This window comes from Schistocerca cancellata, chromosome 1 (genome assembly GCF_023864275.1).
Source record: "Schistocerca cancellata isolate TAMUIC-IGC-003103 chromosome 1, iqSchCanc2.1, whole genome shotgun sequence".
In the NCBI taxonomy this organism is placed as follows: domain Eukaryota; kingdom Metazoa; phylum Arthropoda; class Insecta; order Orthoptera; family Acrididae; genus Schistocerca; species Schistocerca cancellata.
The window spans coordinates 924,395,666-924,414,467 of NC_064626.1; the positions used below are offsets into that span (position 1 = coordinate 924,395,666).

Consider the following 18,802-nt stretch of genomic DNA (forward strand, 5'->3'; position numbering starts at 1 on the left):
TCTTAAAATTCTGTACAGAAAATTACTACCACCATCTCAATAATGTACTACCGTTTAAAAAAGAGCCAAGTAAAATAGCAGACTACACAAAGTTAGATTAATGTTGGTACATGAGTTGTTATAGTAGTACAGAGCAGTTGAAAGCTATTCCCGACTACTGTTCACATTAACTTAGTAGTAATAAATAAAAACTAGCTCTTACTTTGCATACGCTTGTGACACCCACGATGCAACCACTGCTTGAGGCACTGGCTGTTCCACGAACAAGATTCGGATTACATAGTGTCTTGCAATTTCCGGTAGCTCTCTGTGTACAAACAAAAAGGTTTATATTTGTACATACCCGGCAGTAATCATGATGAATGCTAGTGCCTTCTAGTTTACCTGTAAACAGCAAGGCATGTTGTTGGGTGATTGTATAGCTTTTCGAGTGTGCCTGACTGCAGCGTTTTTAGATAATCATGCAAATTCTTGCACTGCAGGTTTTTTGACTGCAGCGATAACTTGGGGAACTTATTCTGATCTGCCATTGACACAAGGATGCAAAATGACAAATTTCAGTTATGTTGATGGTTCTTCAGACTTCCTCTCGCGTGTAGTAACAGATAAATCATTTGAACAATATCTTAATGGATACTAAGCTTTGCGATAAAACACAGAATCGAGGAATCACTGGCTTTTTTAACCTATTATTCACTACATTTATCCATCTTTCACAAACAAATATGCGGAATTAGAAAAAAATGTAAAACACGAAAACGGACACACAAACACATCAGTGCGTGTTGATCACATCACCAGTTCTAAATGACACTAAACGATCACTTTTGCACAGCATTCTCCAACTGTTCTTCAACACTTAATCAATCTCCTCAACTAATGTTTTGTATTCTTGCCTCTCAAATCATACCCAACACATCTCTGGAAGCATGCAAATTTTGTTTTGTTTTCCCTGCGAATAGGCTACAATGATACTTCGCTTACACTAATTATGTCAATATGGATGTAGTTAAGAAAATTCTTCGTTTAACATAATTTATAAGTAATTAAAATATGCACAAAGTGTAATAACTTAATTTGTAATTTGACATAGAAACTTACTACAAATTACAAAGTCTCCAGAACAGAACATCTTTGAAGTGTTCTTTGGCTCGCACAAAATAGAAGGTTAGGTTATAGGAGGACAATGTAATTCACTAAGTTTCTTATTTTATTTATTTTAGATATAGGTTTCGAGAATAAAATTTACTAAGTCGGTGTGAAACACATGCAACTACGTTACACAAAACTGATTCATTAGTAGTTACGTTACATGCTGTTTCACAATGTGATGTTTGTGTCATCATGGTGGGACGATCATATCATATGGGAAGCAGCGTCCTTATTTTGGACGATAGAATACGTGAGTAAATGTTTTGCACATAATATGCATATTTGTAACAAGTGATATTCACATGAAACAATTCAACCCTTTCCAAAATCGGTTTAATACATATATTTCTATTTTTGCTTCGTTGAATATACAGATGTCGAGAAGCCCTGTCGAAGACGTGCGCTTGGAATCTGCTGTTTTACATGTTTTGTGGCTGTTGTTTATTCACGTGAGAGATTTGGGAGGGATCACTATTTCTGAAAACTCGAATAAAAGTCGTGATAGGTACGTAACACGCTAGTAAATAATTTTTCTCTCTGTTGTAGTCATGTCAGAGACGCCTTTTTCAAATTTTAGATTTTGTAAAATTTTACGAGGAAACATTAGTGTATAGTGGGTCTGTGATTTAATGGAAGAACTAAAACTGTAGGGCCTAATGGAGGCGCGAAGGTTTGTTATTTTAGTTGTAGATTGTTCAAAAAATTCCACTTTATTTTCAGGATCTATGACAAGTTAATGTGCAGGGGAGTGCTGGTTTATTTTATGTTAATAAGCTCATTTCCTGCAAATGTTCCATACATGTTAAATGATATTCAGTGAGATTTCATTATGCACTAGGTCTAATTTGTTTTAAAGATTAATTAGACCTACTCCATTGGCTGTGAAACATTGTCAGTGATCTAGAAGAAGCTGTTAGATTTCTTTCTTTTACTGCAGTTCTGCTATTTATTGGAATGAGTATTCTTTAAACAGAAATGCCCCAGAAAAGAGCAGTTTACAGTACATAGCTGTTTTCATTTCTGTTGTCTTAACGTGTCAGAAAATAGTTCTGTGCCATTGGATGTTGCATATGATTAAGACACTGCACATGTATACAGTAAATCAGTTGCCTTGGTGTTACATTAATAAACCAAAGTACTGGTACTGGTTTTCTGGGACTCATGATGCCTGTCAGATCTGGCAGTATTCCATGTTTTTGCATGTTACAATATGTGAATCATGATTGTGACCTCCTGTTATGATGTGAGAGTAATGGAAAAATACAACAAATGCAATTACATATTTAGAAATTCTTCTGTAAAGTAGGAGGAGCTGTTTGTGTTTGAAGTTAATATTACTGTGTTTTAAGTTTTTCACATCATGAGTTAGTTAACTTAAGATTTTTGCTGTGGAATGAGTCACTAATTTTTGCACCACTTTGTGACTGAGGGATGGAGAGTGTTAAATCGTTTCTCCTTCTAATACCAGATCATATTTATGAATGTCACTGACATTTTGAAACTGTGATTAATTGTTGACAACAAATTTCATAAGCAACTAATTGTGCTGCAAGGCTTTTGACAGTAGGCCTGTGTCAAAATGTTTAAAAAGCTGTCGACAGGAAGGTATAGAGTGGACACTGCACACACTTTCCCTCAGTGACTAGTAACTCCTGAGTATGTTGGAGTAAGACATTAGTGAATGAAATAGGAAAAAGTCTACTTTATCACATCATTAATGCACAAGTTACAGAACTTAGACCATTTAAGAGCTGTGATGTGGTTTGCTGTTCAGGTTTTTAGCAGTATAAGACCTAATAATTTAGTATATTCTGTTCATTTGCAGAGAGGTGTTGTTTCATCCTCAGAATTTTTAATAGTACAACTAGTTGCACAGCTGTGTTTACAATTACTATAGAATTTTTTACTAGGTTAACTTGTATTATGAAGTGATCCCAGAAGATTAAATTCCTAGCATATAAAACACATGAGCAATAATCTTGTGTATTATCAAAAGAAAATTTAAAGGTACAGCAACACTGTGAAGCCTGCTGGATGTGAAAGGAGTTAAGATATGTAGAGACAGTTATTATAAACTCTTCCTATAAGCTGGAATATGTAATACTATCAACAATGATTAGATTGCATTAGATGAGAGTCAGGTTTTGTTTCATAGACCCAAAAATGAGATGATACTCATTGGTGTGGAATAAATCAGAAAATCTAAAATATGAAACAAAACATTTGAATATAATACTCACTACCCTGATCCTTTGTCAGAAGATTGTCAAAATATGAGAGTGCATTACAGTGAAGTGATTTGTCACGATGGAATTTAAGTTCTGCTCCTGCACTTGCATATTAAGTTATAATTAAAGATTTCTCTAAGCTGATAGACAAATATCATGAAAAAGCTGTTGCTGCTTCAGTGACAGTGTGATGCTGAGTATTTACTTTCTCTCATTTTCAGTTAGGTGTGTGTGTGTGTGTGTGTGTGTGTGTGTGTGTGTGTGTGTGTGTGTGTGTGTGTGTGTGTGTGTGTGCACGCGCGCGCGCGTGTGTTCACATTGTACATATGTAGTATTCAGTGGTTTAACATTAAAAACTTCTCACACTGTTAGCAAATATAGAACCTACTGATACCAGCCATCAACTTTAACCCCTGACAGCATTAAAATGGTGGACAGAAACAAACACAATGAGAATTGTGATTTTTCTAATAACGTCACATTTGTTGGCTGTGAAAACCCAAAACCAAACTGACCTTTCAACCTATTCTAGGCCTCTGGGCTTCAATGCAGGCTAGTAAATCTCCAAACTGAGATTTTGTTTTGATGTTTGTTGCCTATGTATGTGAAGTGTTTGTATTTTGTGTGTTGTAGAAAGTCATTTTTGCTTCTTGTGGCAAAATAAATTATCGACAACAAAAGAGTAGTAGTAGTGTGCAAAGTAGCATTTTTGTGTGTATGTCAATGCAGTGAGAGAGAAACATATAGCGCTGATTGAAAATTTGTACTGGATCTGGGCTTAAACCCAGTCTTCCTGCTTTATTGCAGTCACCTTAATCATTAGACTGGCTGAACTCAGACCCAGACCTGACTCCAACTTTCATTGTCACTGATGTTTACGCCTATGACTTCGAAATACTAGTGTCAACAACAAATTATGTAGGAATAGAGAGACAACTCAATGAAGGACAGAAGCACTGCGCTGTCGATAGATACACAAACAAAAAGTACAGAACTTTGCTTTGTTAGCTTTCAGAAGGAAACTCCTTTCTCAAGCTGTAGGAGAAACACACACACACACACACACACACACACACACACACACAGATATTCTATTTGAATGAGCACAATGTAGGGAGACAGGTGTGTGCATGTGAGTGAGTTAGTGAGTCTCTCTCTCTCTCTCTCTCTCTCTCTCTCTCTTTCTTTCTTTCTTTCTCTCTTTGTGTGTGTGTGTGTGTGTGTGTGTGTGTGTGTGTGTGTGTGTGTGTGTGTGTGTGTTTGATATGGTGTCTCTTTGGGTAAGGTGCAAAAATTTCACTTAAGCTATTAACATTTATTTTTGTAATTTGAGAAAAGTCCTTGCATTGGTCCATGGTGATTATGCCACTACCAGTCTCAGTGACTGGTAACCCCATCGTCGAGGGACCACACCCTATAACCAGGCGAGATCAGCCATGGGTAGGTTTCTTTACTGCAGGTTGCCTAGCCTGAATGTGGGTGTCCAGCAGGTTACCAAGCCTTGTTTATGTCTCTTTTGGTTTCCAAGCCATAATGCAGACTTCTTCAGTCGTCGAATGCTTTAAATTTGTTGCTGACATTCAAAACTATTGCTTCTGGCTAACTGTATTGCAGCTGGAACTGGAATGGCTGCAATTATCTGTTATTCTGGAACCCAGCGTGTCTCCTTTAGCACAGTTTGCACTCAGATCACTTCATGCCATTACTTCTTCATTGATTTCATCCCCATGAATCCACTCATTTTATTTCAGTGCATTTAATTAATTTCACAGTAGATCTACTCTTGTACTCTACACCTAATTTTTAGTGTCTAGCGGCAGGGGACAGTCCATGTCAAGTGTCCTATGGCTCCCAGATCAACCATGTTCATTTTTGATGAAATTTATACAGTCTGTGCCTAAGGGACCTGCATGAACTTCTGCAAAGTTTCAGGTTCACCTCCAACTTGGTTGAGGTACTGGAACCATTTTGTGAAAACCACTTTTTCGGAGACCGAAAAGTCATGGAGAAATCATCAAATAATGGAAAATCCAGGATGGAATGAGAAGGAAAGTTGCTACACACCTAGTGGAGATGCTGAGTCGCCGATTGGCACAACAAAGAGACTTTCACATCTAAAGCTTTTGACCATTTGCCTTCATCAACAATACACACACACACACACACACACACACACACACACACACACACACAACTCACGTACATGGCAGCAGTCTCATGCAACTGAAACCACGCTGCGAGCAGCAGCACCAGTGCATGATGGGAGTGGGGACTGGGTGGAGGTAAGGAGGAGGCTGGGGTGGGGAGGAGGAGGAATAGTATGGTGGGGGTGGTGGACAGTGAAGAGCTGCAGGGGAGGGGGGGGGGGCATTAGCGGAAAAGGAGAGAAATAAAAAGACTGATTGTGGTGGTGGAATAGGAACAGGGAAGTGGCTGAATGGGTGAGGACAGTGCCTAACGAAGGTTGAGGTCAGGAGGGTTATGGGACCGTAGGATGTATTACAAGGAAAGTTCCCACATGTGCAGTTCAGAAAAGCTGGTGTTGGTGGAAAGGATCCATATGGCACAGGCTGTGAAGCAGTCATTGAAATGAAGGATATCAAGTTTGGCAGTGTGTTCAGCAACAGGATGGTCCACTTGTTTCTTGAACAATACACACACACACACACACACACACACACACACACACATACACTCACATGCGGACAGACAGCTTGTTGGTTGGCATGCCTACATAGAATGCAGCACAGTTTTGCAGCTTAGCTTGTAGACCACATGACTGATTTGACCTGTAGCCCTGCCTTTGATGGATAGGTGATGTTAGTGACTGGAGTGGGTGGTGGTGGGAGGATGTATGGGATGGGTCTTGCATCTAGGTCTATCAGGGTGTATGAGCCATGAGGTGAGGGATTGGGAGCAGGGGTTGTGTAAGGATGGACGAGTATATTGTGTAGGTTTGGTAGACAGCGGAATACCATTGTGTGAGGGGTGGGAAGGATAGTGGGCAGAACATGTCCTGTGTAGGTTCCTAGAAGAGTCAACAAATATATTGCTTCCTCGTATGTGTTTGAAGATAAAAGTAGAGAGATACGAGGCCACATGGAGGACTATCAGCAATCGTTCTCCCATGAAATATTTGTGACTGGAGTAAGAAAGAGAAGTTACAGTGGTACACAAAGTAAGCTCTGAGTTATTCTATGTCATTCCTCGTTTAGTACATAAGCCAAAATATAAATAAGTAGTTCTAATAGAATGAAATGTGCTCTATTGATGGTGTTAATGAATGTAATGTGGTAGATGTCCATTTTGAGACGCATGATTGTGAAGACATATAATTTTTAGCAAATATACAGTACGGTTGCACAGTAATTAAACACACAATCTCGGCCCTAATTTGAAAAATATCTAACAGCCAGATAGACATAGTTTCACAAAAGACCAGGTCCATAGTGCCCTTTCCTCACTATTTATGCCTTGTTAAACTGTGGGGCAAATTTGTCGCGGCATGATTTGTTGCCAGTTTGAATTGGGATTATGCTATAAGCACTGCTTTCTGAACTTTACTTGCATTATTTATGAGTTGTACCACTATGTGCAGAAGCAAGGGCATAGATTAGGAACACTGGCATGCCAAACTTGAAGATTTCTTCATGTAGCAGAGATGCTGAGTCGCAGATAGGCACAACAAAAACACTTTCACAATTAAAGCTTTTGGCCATCTCACACACACACACACACACACACACACACACACACACACACACACACACAAACAAACAACTGCAGTCTCAGGCAACTGAAACTACACTACAAGCAGCAGCAGTGCATGATGGGAGGAGTGACTGGGTGGGGGTAAGGAGGAGGCTGGGGCGGGGAGGAGGGGGGATAGTATGGTGTCAGAGTACTGGGCATTGTGGTAATTGCACCATGAATCAGGTCCAGGAGGGACCTGGTTTTTCATCAGTTGACAGTCTGTGGAAAAAGGTAGCCCATACTGCCTGCTTCTTTTTCAACAAATCTTCAGTATTATTTCTAATGGCCATCCCATAATACTGCTGTAGTTCACCCATCATTTTTTTTTGTCAACCTGGTGCCCATCCTCTTCTGAACATGACCTTTATAACACAGCAATTCACACCCTTCTATATAAGAAATTACCCATTTTATTAGATCTGGAAGTAATGCACATAAAAATTTTGACATTTTCAACCAGTGTAGATCATATTTAAAAAATAAAATAAAATAATTCCCATGTGAATTTATAAGTGACAATATATCATTTTGTTTGGAAAATTGCAAATTTTTACGACAAGATAAAAATCCTAAAATGTGAAAAAAAGATTTCCGTTCTAATTCCCCTTAATTTCTAAGAAGTAGATGGCAAGATGAGGTGATCTCAAACTGCAGAGAGATGGGTATCACTGTATGAAAGGAAGTGGTGCAAAGTGGGATGAAGTGGACGCTTGTAATGAGAGTGGTACAAGATCGTCATATCCCAAAGATGCTGACAAAGTGAGTGAATGAGTGTACATACTACTCATCTTGGTAGTCTTCTTCTCTTGCCCTTCCAGGTTTGTTTTACTTTTGTTGATATTCAACTTGTCTGCCCTAACCTCTTTTCAAGCCATTGTCCATCCCATTCAACTGGTCTTCCATGTCATTTGCTGACTGATAAGAACTCAGTCATCAACATACTTCAAAGGTTTTATTTCATCTCCTTGAACTTAAATTCCCTTTCAAAAATTTTCTTTGGTTTTATTTACTGTTCGTCTGAGCATCCAGTAAAGATTGAATAACATAGCGAATAGCATACAATCTTGTCAGACTCCCTTCTTAACTGTTGCCTCTTGTTCATGTCCTTCAACACTACAGTCTGATCTCTGTACAGGTTGTAGATAACCATTTGCTTCCAGTATTTTATTCCTACCATCTCACCCCCTCCCCCTCCCATGCAGATCCCAAGAAGTCTTACATGCAGTTTGCAGTTTTGAGTAATGAGTGAGCAAATAACTGAACAAATCTGCATTTTGATTGAAGACTGTATGGAATCTGAACTGTGTGTCATTGCTGGTGAATGTCAGTCACTTGCTTCAGCTTCTAGCTAACAGTAGCTTGTGCTAGCCTCGCTATGCATTCAGGCGGCTTGACACCTTTCACTGCTAGATGGCAGTGGAGTGGCATAGTTTTCACAGCATCAGGGGACTTAAATTCATCACATTTAAATCAGTTTGCGTGAAATACTTATAAATTATATATTCAAACCTTCCTTGTGAATCTGCTTAGCTATTAGTGAAACCCATATCAGAATCTGTATGGTAGTTCCTCAGATTGGCCTGAAAATAGAGACAGAAATTGGGGCAGTATACGTCAGTTTATGTACACATAGGCAGATCAATAGACAGATCCATGTGTATTATAAAAATGTGTGTGCGTGCACTTGTTATCCTAAACCACTGGACCGATTTCATCCAGATGTCGTACACATATACCTTACTGTTCGCCAACGATTGCTGTCGGAATGAGAACCACCTACCTATAAAAGGGGTAGGGGTTTGGATGAAAAAGAAATTTGTCTGCGCTGCATGAATTACCCGACTTTATTCACCCAGTATTAGAGAATGAGATTACTTGGCGACTTGCAACAAACTTTACAAGTAATTTCAAGCATTTACAATTACTACAGAATGGTGAAAGGAAAAACATTTATTGCTTACCACTTTTCCACAAGCAGTAAAATTACCGAATCTACATCTACATGATTACTCTGCAATCCACACTTACGTGCCTGGCAGAGGGTTCATCGAATCATTTTCATACTACTTCTCTACCATTCCACTCTTGAATGGCGCGTGGGAAAAAGGAACACACAAATCTTTCCGTTCGAGCTCTGATTTCTCATATTTTATTATGATGATCATTTCTCCCTCCGCAGGTGGATGTCAACAAAATATTTTCGCATTCGGAAGAGAAAGTTGGTGATTCAAATTTCGTAAATAGATCTCGCCGCAAAGAAAACCGCCTTTGTTTCAATGAATGCCACCCCAACTCGCGTATCATATCAGTGACACTCTCACCCCTATTGCACGATAACACGAAACGAGCTGCCCTTCTTTGCACTTTTTCGATGTCCTCCATCAATCCTACCTGGTAAGGATCCCATACCGCGCAGCAATATTCCAGCAGGGAACGGACAAGTGTAATGTAGGCTGTCTCTTTAGTGGGTTTGTCACATCTTCTAAGTGTTCTGCCAACAAAGTGCAGTATTTGTTTCACCTTCCCCCCAGTGTTATTTGTGTGGTCTTTCACATTTAAGCTGCTCGTAATTGTAATTCTTAGGTATTTAGTCGAATTGACTGCCTCTAGATTTGTGCGCATTATCATATACCCAAAATTTATTGGTTCTTTTAGTATCCATGTGGATGACCTCTCACTTTTCTTTGTTTAGTGCTAATTGCCACTTATCGCACCATACAGAAATTCTCTCTAGAACATTTTGTAATTGGAATTGATCATCTGATGATTTTACTAGACAGTAAATTACAGCGTCATCTGCAAACAATCTAAGGGGGCTGCTTAGATTATCACCTAGATCATTTATATAAATCAAGAACAGCAGAGGCCGAATGACACTACCTTGCGGAACTCTAGATATCACGTCATGTTCTACTCGATGATTTACCGTCTATCACTACGAATTGTGACCTCCCTGAGAGGAAATCACGAATCCAGTCACACAACTGAGATGATACTCCAATTGCACGCAATTTGATTAATAGTCGCTTGCGCGGAATGGTGTCAAAAGCCTTCTGGAAATCTAGGAATATGGAATTAATCTGAGATCCCTTGTTGACAGCACTCATTACTTCATGGGAATAAAGAGCTAGCTGTGTTGCACAAGAATGATATTTTCTGAATCCGTGTTGGTTATGTATCAATAAATCATTATCTTCGAGGTGATTCATAATGTTAGAGTACATTATGTGCTCGAAAATCCTACTGCAAATTGAGGTCAGTGATATGGGTCTGTAATTCAATGGGTTACTCCTATTTCCTTTCTTGAATATTGGTGTGATCTGTGCTACTTTCCAGTCTTTAGGAACAGACCTTTCGCATGTAAGCGGTTGTATATGATTGCTAAGAAAGGTGCTATTGTGTCTGCATACTCTGAGAGGAATCTGACTGGTATACCATCTGGACCGGAAGACTTGCCTTTCTTAATTGATTTGAGTTGTTTCGCAATACCTAAGATATCTACTTTTATGTCACTCATGCTAACAGCTATTGTGGTTTTGAATTCTGGAATATTTACTTCGTCTTCTTTCGTGAAGAAATTACGGAAAACTGTATTTAGTAACTCTGCTATAGTGGCACCATCATCGGTAACTTTTCCATCGCTATCGCGCAGTGACGGTATTGACTTTTTTTTCCTACTGGTGTACTTTACATACGACCAGAATATCTTTGGGTTTTCTACCATATTTTGAGACAATATTTCATTGTGGAAACTATTAAAAGCATCTCGCATTTTCGTCCACACTAAATTTAGAACTTCCCTGAAACTTAGCCAGTCTTGGGGATTTTGCGTTCTTCTAAATTTGGCATGCTTTTTTCGTTACTTGTGCAACAGTGTTCTGACATGTTTTGTGTACCATGGTGGATCAGTCCTATCTCTTATTAACTTATGCTGTATGAATCTATCTGTTGCTGTTGATACTGTATCTTTGAATTTGAGCCATGTGTTTGTGATACATTTTGGAGGCAGTATGCACATATTCAACTCAACATAATTGCAAAATTGCAATTAGAGATTGAGACAGGCCTCAGACAAGGGGATGCTCTCTTATGTGCTCTGTTCAATGTCATCTTAGAGAAAGTAATAAAAGAGTTAGGCAACAGGAGTGGGCTGGAGTAGAGATGGACAGTAACTTAAGTTGTCTCGCATATGCAGATGACATAATACTACTAAGTGAATCAAAGCACGAGTTGAAAGGAATGTACCAGAAAATGGACAGTTATGCACAGAAGGTAGGGCTCAAAGTGAATAAAGACAAAACAGAGTTCTTGCAGTTAGGAAGAAGACAAGAGCAGGAAGAATTTCTTGAGATGGATGGCAAGAGGTTCAAGAGAGCTCACCAGTTCAAATACACAAATACTTGGGATCTTGGTTTACCGTGGACAACAACATGAAAATGGACATCAAGGAAAGAATAGCAGTGGGAATGAAATGCATGCATTCTCTCAGAAAGACGCTCGGCTCTAAATCAATCTCAGTGAACACTTAACATGGAAAGCTACAACACAGTGATATGACCAGCAGTAATGTACGGTTCAGAAACATGGAGCATGACTAAGCGAGAAAAGGAAAAAACTATTAATATTTTAAAGAAGAGTTATGAGGAAGATATGGGGACCAGTTTTAGATAACGGAGACTGGAGGAGGAGGAAAAACGAGGAAATCCACCTTCTGATGTGACAATCAACTATCCTACAGAAGATAAAGAGCAAAAGAATACAATTGATGGGCCATGTAGCCCGTATGCCAGATGGAAGACAGACAAAGATGGCACTAGAGGGGAAACCAAACACCAAACACCCCATTGGACAACCAGTGCAGCGCTGGATGGACAACCTGGCGAAGGACCTAGCAGCATTGGCAATTGAAGACACCTGGAGGAACCGGGCACAAAACAGGAAGGAATGGAGGCAGTTTGTGGAAGTAGCGGGTCTGCCAGGGCCCATGTTCGCTGGATATCTATCTATTTATCTATCTTGGAGAGTATCCTCTGATGTCTTGCTTCCTTTAGGACATAATGTAAGAGCTTTTTAATTACGAACATACGGGCTTCCTACGTCATCGTAGCTGCGCAAACGCGATGACGCCTGTTATCTGGTGCTTTCTGCCAACTGTTGAAACGAATCTACACTCCTGGAAATGGAAAAAAGAACACATTGACACCGGTGTGTCAGACCCACCATACTTGCTCCGGACACTGCGAGAGGGCTGTACAAGCAATGATCACACGCACGGCACAGCGGACACACCAGGAACCGCGGTGTTGGCCATCGAATGGCGCTAGCTGCGCAGCATTTGTGCACCGCCGCCGTCAGTGTCAGCCAGTTTGCCGTGGCGTACGGAGCTCCATCGCAGTCTTTAACACTGGTAGCATGCCGCGACAGCGTGGACGTGAACCGTATGTGCAGTTGACGGACTTTGAGCGAGGGCGTATAGTGGGCATGCGGGAGGCCGGGTGGACGTACCGCCGAATTGCTCAACACGTGGGGCGTGAGGTCTCCACAGTACATCGATGTTGTCGCCAGTGGTCGGCGGAAGGTGCACGTGCCCGTCGACCTGGGACCGGACCGCAGCGACGCACGGATGCACGCCAAGACCGTAGGATCCTACGCAGTGCCGTAGGGGACCGCACCGCCACTTCCCAGCAAATTAGGGACACTGTTGCTCCTGGGGTATCGGCGAGGACCATTTGCAACCGTCTCCATGAAGCTGGGCTACGGTCCCGCACACCGTTAGGCCGTCTTCCGCTCACGCCCCAACATCGTGCAGCCCGCCTCCAGTGGTGTCGCGACAGGCGTGAATGGAGGGACGAATGGAGACGTGTCGTCTTGAGCGATGAGAGTCGCTTCTGCCTTGGTGCCAATGATGGTCGTATGCGTGTTTGGCGCCGTGCAGGTGAGCGCCACTATCAGGACTGCATACGACCGAGGCACACAGGGCCAACACCCGGCATCATGGTGTGGGGAGCGATCTCCTACACCGGCCGTACACCACTGGTGATCGTCGAGGGGACACTGAATAGTGCACGGTACATCCAAACCGTCATCGAACCCATCGTTCTACCATTCCTAGACCGGCAAGGGAACTTGCTGTTCCAACAGGACAATGCACGTCCGCATGTATCCCGTGCCACCCAACGTGCTCTAGAAGGTGTAAGTCAAATACCCTGGCCAGCAAGATCTCCGGATCTGTCCCCCATTGAGCATGTTTGGGACTGGATGAAGCTTCGTCTCACGCGGTCTGCACGTCCAGCACGAACGCTGGTCCAACTGAGGCGCCAGGTGGAAATGGCATGGCAAGCCGTTCCACAGGACTACATCCAGCATCTCTACGATCGTCTCCATGAGAGAATAGCAGCCTGCATTGCTGCGAAAGGTGGATATACACTGTACTAGTGCCGACATTGTGCATGCTCTGTTGCCTGTGTCTATGTGCCTGTGGTTCTGTCAGTGTGATCATGTGATGTATCTGACCCCAGGAATGTGTCAATAAAGTTTCCCCTTCCTGGGACAATGAATTCACGGTGTTCTTATTTCAATTTCCAGGAGTGTATTTCTAACAGGTAGTGGGAAAATATTGCAAATGATGGTTTGAAAAGCGTTAAGCCTAGTTTAGACTACATTGGGTTGCGCCACTCGTTGCGTGAAATGAGTTGCACATAAGTGGTTTCATATATGATTGTAGACCCGGTGACATCAGTATACATTTCAGTTTTGTTGTTTTGTGGGTTCCTGAGTCGTGTCTGAAATAAACGGTTTGGCAGCTGCACGTCGTACGAGTTGTGATGAAGTTAAAGCTTGTTGCGTTGAATCGCAGCATAAGAAAAAAAATAATAAGAAACATGTTTCGATTTGTGACTGGATGAAGAAAGAACTCAACTCGGTTGCTCAGCAAGGTATCTATAGATAGTGGTAATGATGATGATAAATAATCACTCACACTTCCATCAATTACTATGAATACTTTTACTCTCGCATTGTACACACAATGCTGATCTGGCAAAGATACAGTTTTTCTCATTGCGGTAGGTGGCGATGTTATTGGGGGTGAGCCAGTGGTTCTACGCCCCCACAAATCTTCGAGACCAATATAACATGTGAAGGCGTTGCTTTTAAACAGTTAACTTCTATTTGTGTGTTGGCGCTACTTACCAGTAATGTTGCTATTGGCTGACTAAATCGCGTATCCTATACTCTGAATATCCGCTGTCATCAGCTGGCGAGATCACATGACTGGCTTACAAAAGCGCATCCCAATCTCGATTTCAATGCTTCAGAAAGTAACATGCGATGTTTGATGGAATTCGCAATTATACTTTCGTAATACGAAAATATGCAGCGTACATGCTGCTTCACACCAAAGATCTTTCCAAAACGTGTTCCCCCACCCCCCACCCCCTTGGAGTTTCATTTTCTAAAGTGCCGAGAAATTCTATGCCGGTGTATAAAACAATAGACATTCAAAGGATTGATAACTTTTACAGTTCCGAGGAAACGTATACTGTCATGTAACACGGAAAAAGTGTATTTTCACCCAGGAGAAAATGTATTTTTAGCCATGAAATGCGGGAATTTTTTTCCCTAGTCCGCATATACATCCTGTCAGGTTTCTTACATTTGAGACATTTATCTGGTTTTCTTGAATTTTTATCTTGATAAGGGTTATTTTTCCAATGGTTGTTCCTCTGTTGTTTATCTGGCAGAAAAGTATCCTGCTTCATAACTTTCTTGAGACTTAGATATTTTTCTTTCATCATCTGTTTTGAGGTCAGATTCTCTAGTGTTGCTGATGAGGATGAGCTGATTCCCAAGCACTCTGAAAATGATTGTGGCTTGTTGATAATGTCATTAACAATTTTTTGATCATCATATAGGTTGTAATATTTTCACATTAATCCCTCAAGTGGTAACAGGCCTTCTAACTGTGAAATATACGTAGCCACATCACTTGTAACTTTTTTTTTTAAGTTGTTTCATTGCTGCTGTAATGAATGTATGCTTCCATTGTTTTTCCGTTCCTAAACTGCTAGTTTGTTTGGTCCATGTGCCAGCAGAAGATTGACAATTTATATTGTGTAACATTGGCTTCTTCTGAACTGATGTTCCAGTAATTTTCTGAGCTGCATTGTACATGTTTTTCCACACTGAGAGATCCTTTTCATATGCCTGTACTGCTGCAGTGTTCATGTTTTCATTATGTAGTGGTTTAGTTTTTGGCCTGGGACAGCATCCAAAGCTCCCATGGCACTTACTTCAAATTTCCAGGCTGACTAGTTCTCAACCCTATGAGCTTTGTAAGTCTTGTAACATCATTTTCCTTCATTTTAAGGTTAGGTTTTCAGTTGCACTTGGAGAAAATAACCTCAGAATTCCTCACACAGGTTTTAGATACTGTACTCAGTATTCAGTTTTATTCACACTGAAGAGCCAAAGAAACAGGTGCACCTGCCTAATATCATGTAGGGCCCCTACGAGCTTGCAGAAGTGCCATAACAAGACATGGCATGGACAAGACTAATGTCTGAAGTAGTGCTGGAGGGAATTAACACCATGATCCTGCTTGGCTCTCCATAAATCCATAAGAGTACAAGGGGTGGAAATCTCTTTTGAACAGCACATTGCAAGGCATCCCAGATATGCTTGATAATGTTCATATCTGGGGAGTTTGGTGGCCAGCGGAAGTGTTTAAACTCAGAAGAGTGTTCCTGGAGGCACTGTGTAGCAATTCTAGACATGTGAGATGTTGCATTGTCCTGCTGGAATTGCCCAAGTCTGTCGGAATGCACAATGGACACAAATGGTGATCAGACAGGACGCTTATGTTCATGTCATCTGTCAGAGCCGTATGTAGACTTATCAGGGGTCCAAAATCACTCCAACTGCACACGCCCCATACAATTACAGATCCTCCACCAGCCTGAACAGTCATCAGCTGATATGCAGGGTCAGTGGATTCATAAGGTTGTTTTCATACCTGTACACGTCCATCCACATGATACAATTTGAAACGAGACTCGTCCAACCAGGCAACATGTTTCCAGTCATCAACAGTCCCATGTCGGTGTTGGCGGGACCAGGTGAGGTGTAAAGCTTTATGTCGTGCAGTCATCAAGGATACATGAATGGGCCTTTGGCTCCGGAAGCCCATATTGATGATGATTTGTTGAATGGTTCACACGATGACACTTATTGATAGCCCAGTATTGAAATCTGTAGCATTTTGCAGAAGGGCTGTACTTCTGTCATGTTGAACACCTGTCTTCAGTTGTAATTGGTCTCGTTCTTACAGGATCTCTTTCTGGCCGCAGCGATGTCGAAAATTTGATGTTTTACTGGATTCCTGATATTCACAGTACACTCGTGAAATGGTCGCACAGGAAAATACTCAACTTTGCTGTCTTGGAGATGCTGTGTCCCATTGCTCATCCACTCACCACATTCAGACTCACTTAAATCTTGATAACATGCCTTTGTAGCTGCAGTAACTGATCTAACAACTGCACCAGATACTTGTCTTATATAGATATTGCTGACCGCAGTGCCAAATTCCACCTGTGTTCATATCTCTGTATTTGTACACAAATGCCTATACCAGTTTTGTTGACACTTCAGTGTATGTCACATAAAACCTGCCCTCAGTGATTACTGGGCCCATAAGTTGTTACAGGAGTTGCAGTAAAGCAAGGCTAGTTCTCACTGTAGGATAATGACACAGTTTGATGGTAAACAGGTACAAAATGTGTCATGTAACACACACAGCCACACACATGTTACAAGAAGGAAAGGCGGTCTTTTTACCAATAACTTCACTATCAAGTCCCAGATGGCAGCACAGTATATGCAGTTGGAAAGTGCACCAAATACAAACATGGGAGAAACGCATGAAACAAAACAAGACATTTTTAATTGGTTAATCTTATAATGTCATCATATCCTGTACATCAGAAACACTAACCATATCACATCCTATTGTGCTCTCTGGTGTGGCTGGATTTATTAGAAGTTAAAATTGTAACGTTGTTCAAATTATTAGCTTTCTACCTTTATTGCTTATGCAAGTAATTATTGCAACATGTCTCTTAACACTCCTCAGTGACTAAGAGTTGATGCAATGTTTATTAGTGTAGCTGTTTGCATTTACTATGTATTAATTTTTTGTAGATTGTGTTAATTATTTGTGTTTAAGTTTCTGTAACTGTTGTAGTAAAAAATGATTGATTGTTTTTGATAAAGAGCTTTTTTTACGTGGCTGCCACTTCTAGTGTGCTTTTGTGTGTGTGTGTGTGTGTGTGTGTGTGTGTGTGTGTTTGGGGGGGGGGGGGATTCTATCAGTCCCATTATTCTCCATGTGTGACATACAGTATTTCATTACCATTTCCCACCAACCATTAGTCCACCATTGCTGACATGCAAAACTGGAATTTCCCAGTGCCACCTGATTCACAGCGTACCTGCTTTCATATAGCTGCACAGCTGTCCATCGTCTAATCACAGGGTCACACTGAATTTAACATTTACCACCACCAAGGCATACACATGGCTTGCATGTTCTGGCTTGTCATTTCAGTCATGACTGTGGGATATGAATTTTTTTAAAAAGGGAACCTAAGTTCTGTTCACATTCAAAGCAAATTGCAGCCTGTGTGTCATTTCCACCAACCTACATACTATCAAATAATGCAGTGCCTTCTGTTTGTATATTCACATTTATTATATAAATTGTACCAGTATTAGGAAAATCACATAAATTTCTCATTTTTTAGTGTGTTAACTTAGTATTCCTCCTTTTTTTTTCAGTTACATTGGAGATGTAAAGAATGGATGAAATTGAGGTAAGAAATAATTTTTGTCATGACTGTTATGTACTGTATCATTTTCTCGTGTTTGTTTCATTAGATTTTTGTTTGCTTATCTATTTTCAGTAACTGTTGCTAATATGTCCTGTGATTCTTGGATGAAACCTGTTTAAAGCTGCAGTTTTTCATTAGCTGTTTATCTCGCACAAACAGTTGCACACATTGCCCACACTTGTCTGCCATGAATTGTTATAGAAAGAATCGCAATCCCCCACCTAAAATCTTATTCCGACCATATCATCCTACCTGCTGGCAAAGGCTCCACCACTGTTGTTTTGAACTGCAAGGACTACCTGGCAGAAGAACTCCACAAGCTGTTAGATTTGGCCATCTACAAACCCTGCCACAGTGACACCATTCCAGAAATCCAGAGTGATCTCAAGTTTCTCCTCAGATCCTTAGGCCCAACCCAGAACCTCTCCACAGAGTCTATATCTCTCGTCATCCCTACCATTCCCCGCACTTGTACCTTCTACATGCTTACTAAAGTTCATAAATGTAACCCACCAGGATGCCCCATTGTGGCTGGTTACTGTGCCCCCACTGAGAGAATCTGTGTCCTCGTAGACCAACATCTTAAGCCTATTACCTGCAACCTACCCTCTTACATAAAAGGTACCAACCATTTCCACCAACTCTCCACAGTTCCTGTTCCTTTACCACATGGTGCCCTGCTTGTCACAATTGATGCCACCTCCCATTACTCTAACATCCTAAAGCCCATGGCGTAGCCCCTATTGACCTCTGCCTTTCCCTATGCCTGATGGATTCCAA

General features: G+C 41.0%; 2 protein-coding genes across 3 annotated transcripts in view; one reads left to right on the forward strand and one right to left on the reverse strand.

Annotated features, from left to right (window-relative positions):
• LOC126191444 (general transcription factor IIH subunit 4) overlaps window positions 1-970 on the reverse strand; it is a 136,457-nt gene extending 135,487 nt beyond the window's left edge. The window contains exons 1-2 of the mRNA XM_049932326.1: window positions 385-970; window positions 203-307 (exon numbers count right to left, since the gene is read on the reverse strand). Of these exons, the coding sequence (XP_049788283.1) occupies window positions 203-307; window positions 385-530 (251 nt within the window). The 5' untranslated portion in view covers window positions 531-970. The remainder of the gene's footprint in view (window positions 1-202; window positions 308-384) is intronic.
• Window positions 971-1,139: 169 nt separating this feature from the next.
• LOC126191420 (uncharacterized) overlaps window positions 1,140-18,802 on the forward strand; it is an 89,760-nt gene continuing 72,097 nt past the window's right edge. The window contains exons 1-3 of one of the 2 annotated variants that reach the window (XM_049932295.1): window positions 1,141-1,402; window positions 1,527-1,657; window positions 17,970-18,004. In XM_049932295.1, the coding sequence (XP_049788252.1) occupies window positions 17,990-18,004 (15 nt within the window). In that variant the 5' untranslated portion in view covers window positions 1,141-1,402; window positions 1,527-1,657; window positions 17,970-17,989. Of the gene's footprint in view, window positions 1,403-1,526; window positions 1,658-17,969; window positions 18,005-18,802 lie in introns of both variants that reach the window. The other variant, XM_049932303.1, reaches the window with a different exon arrangement.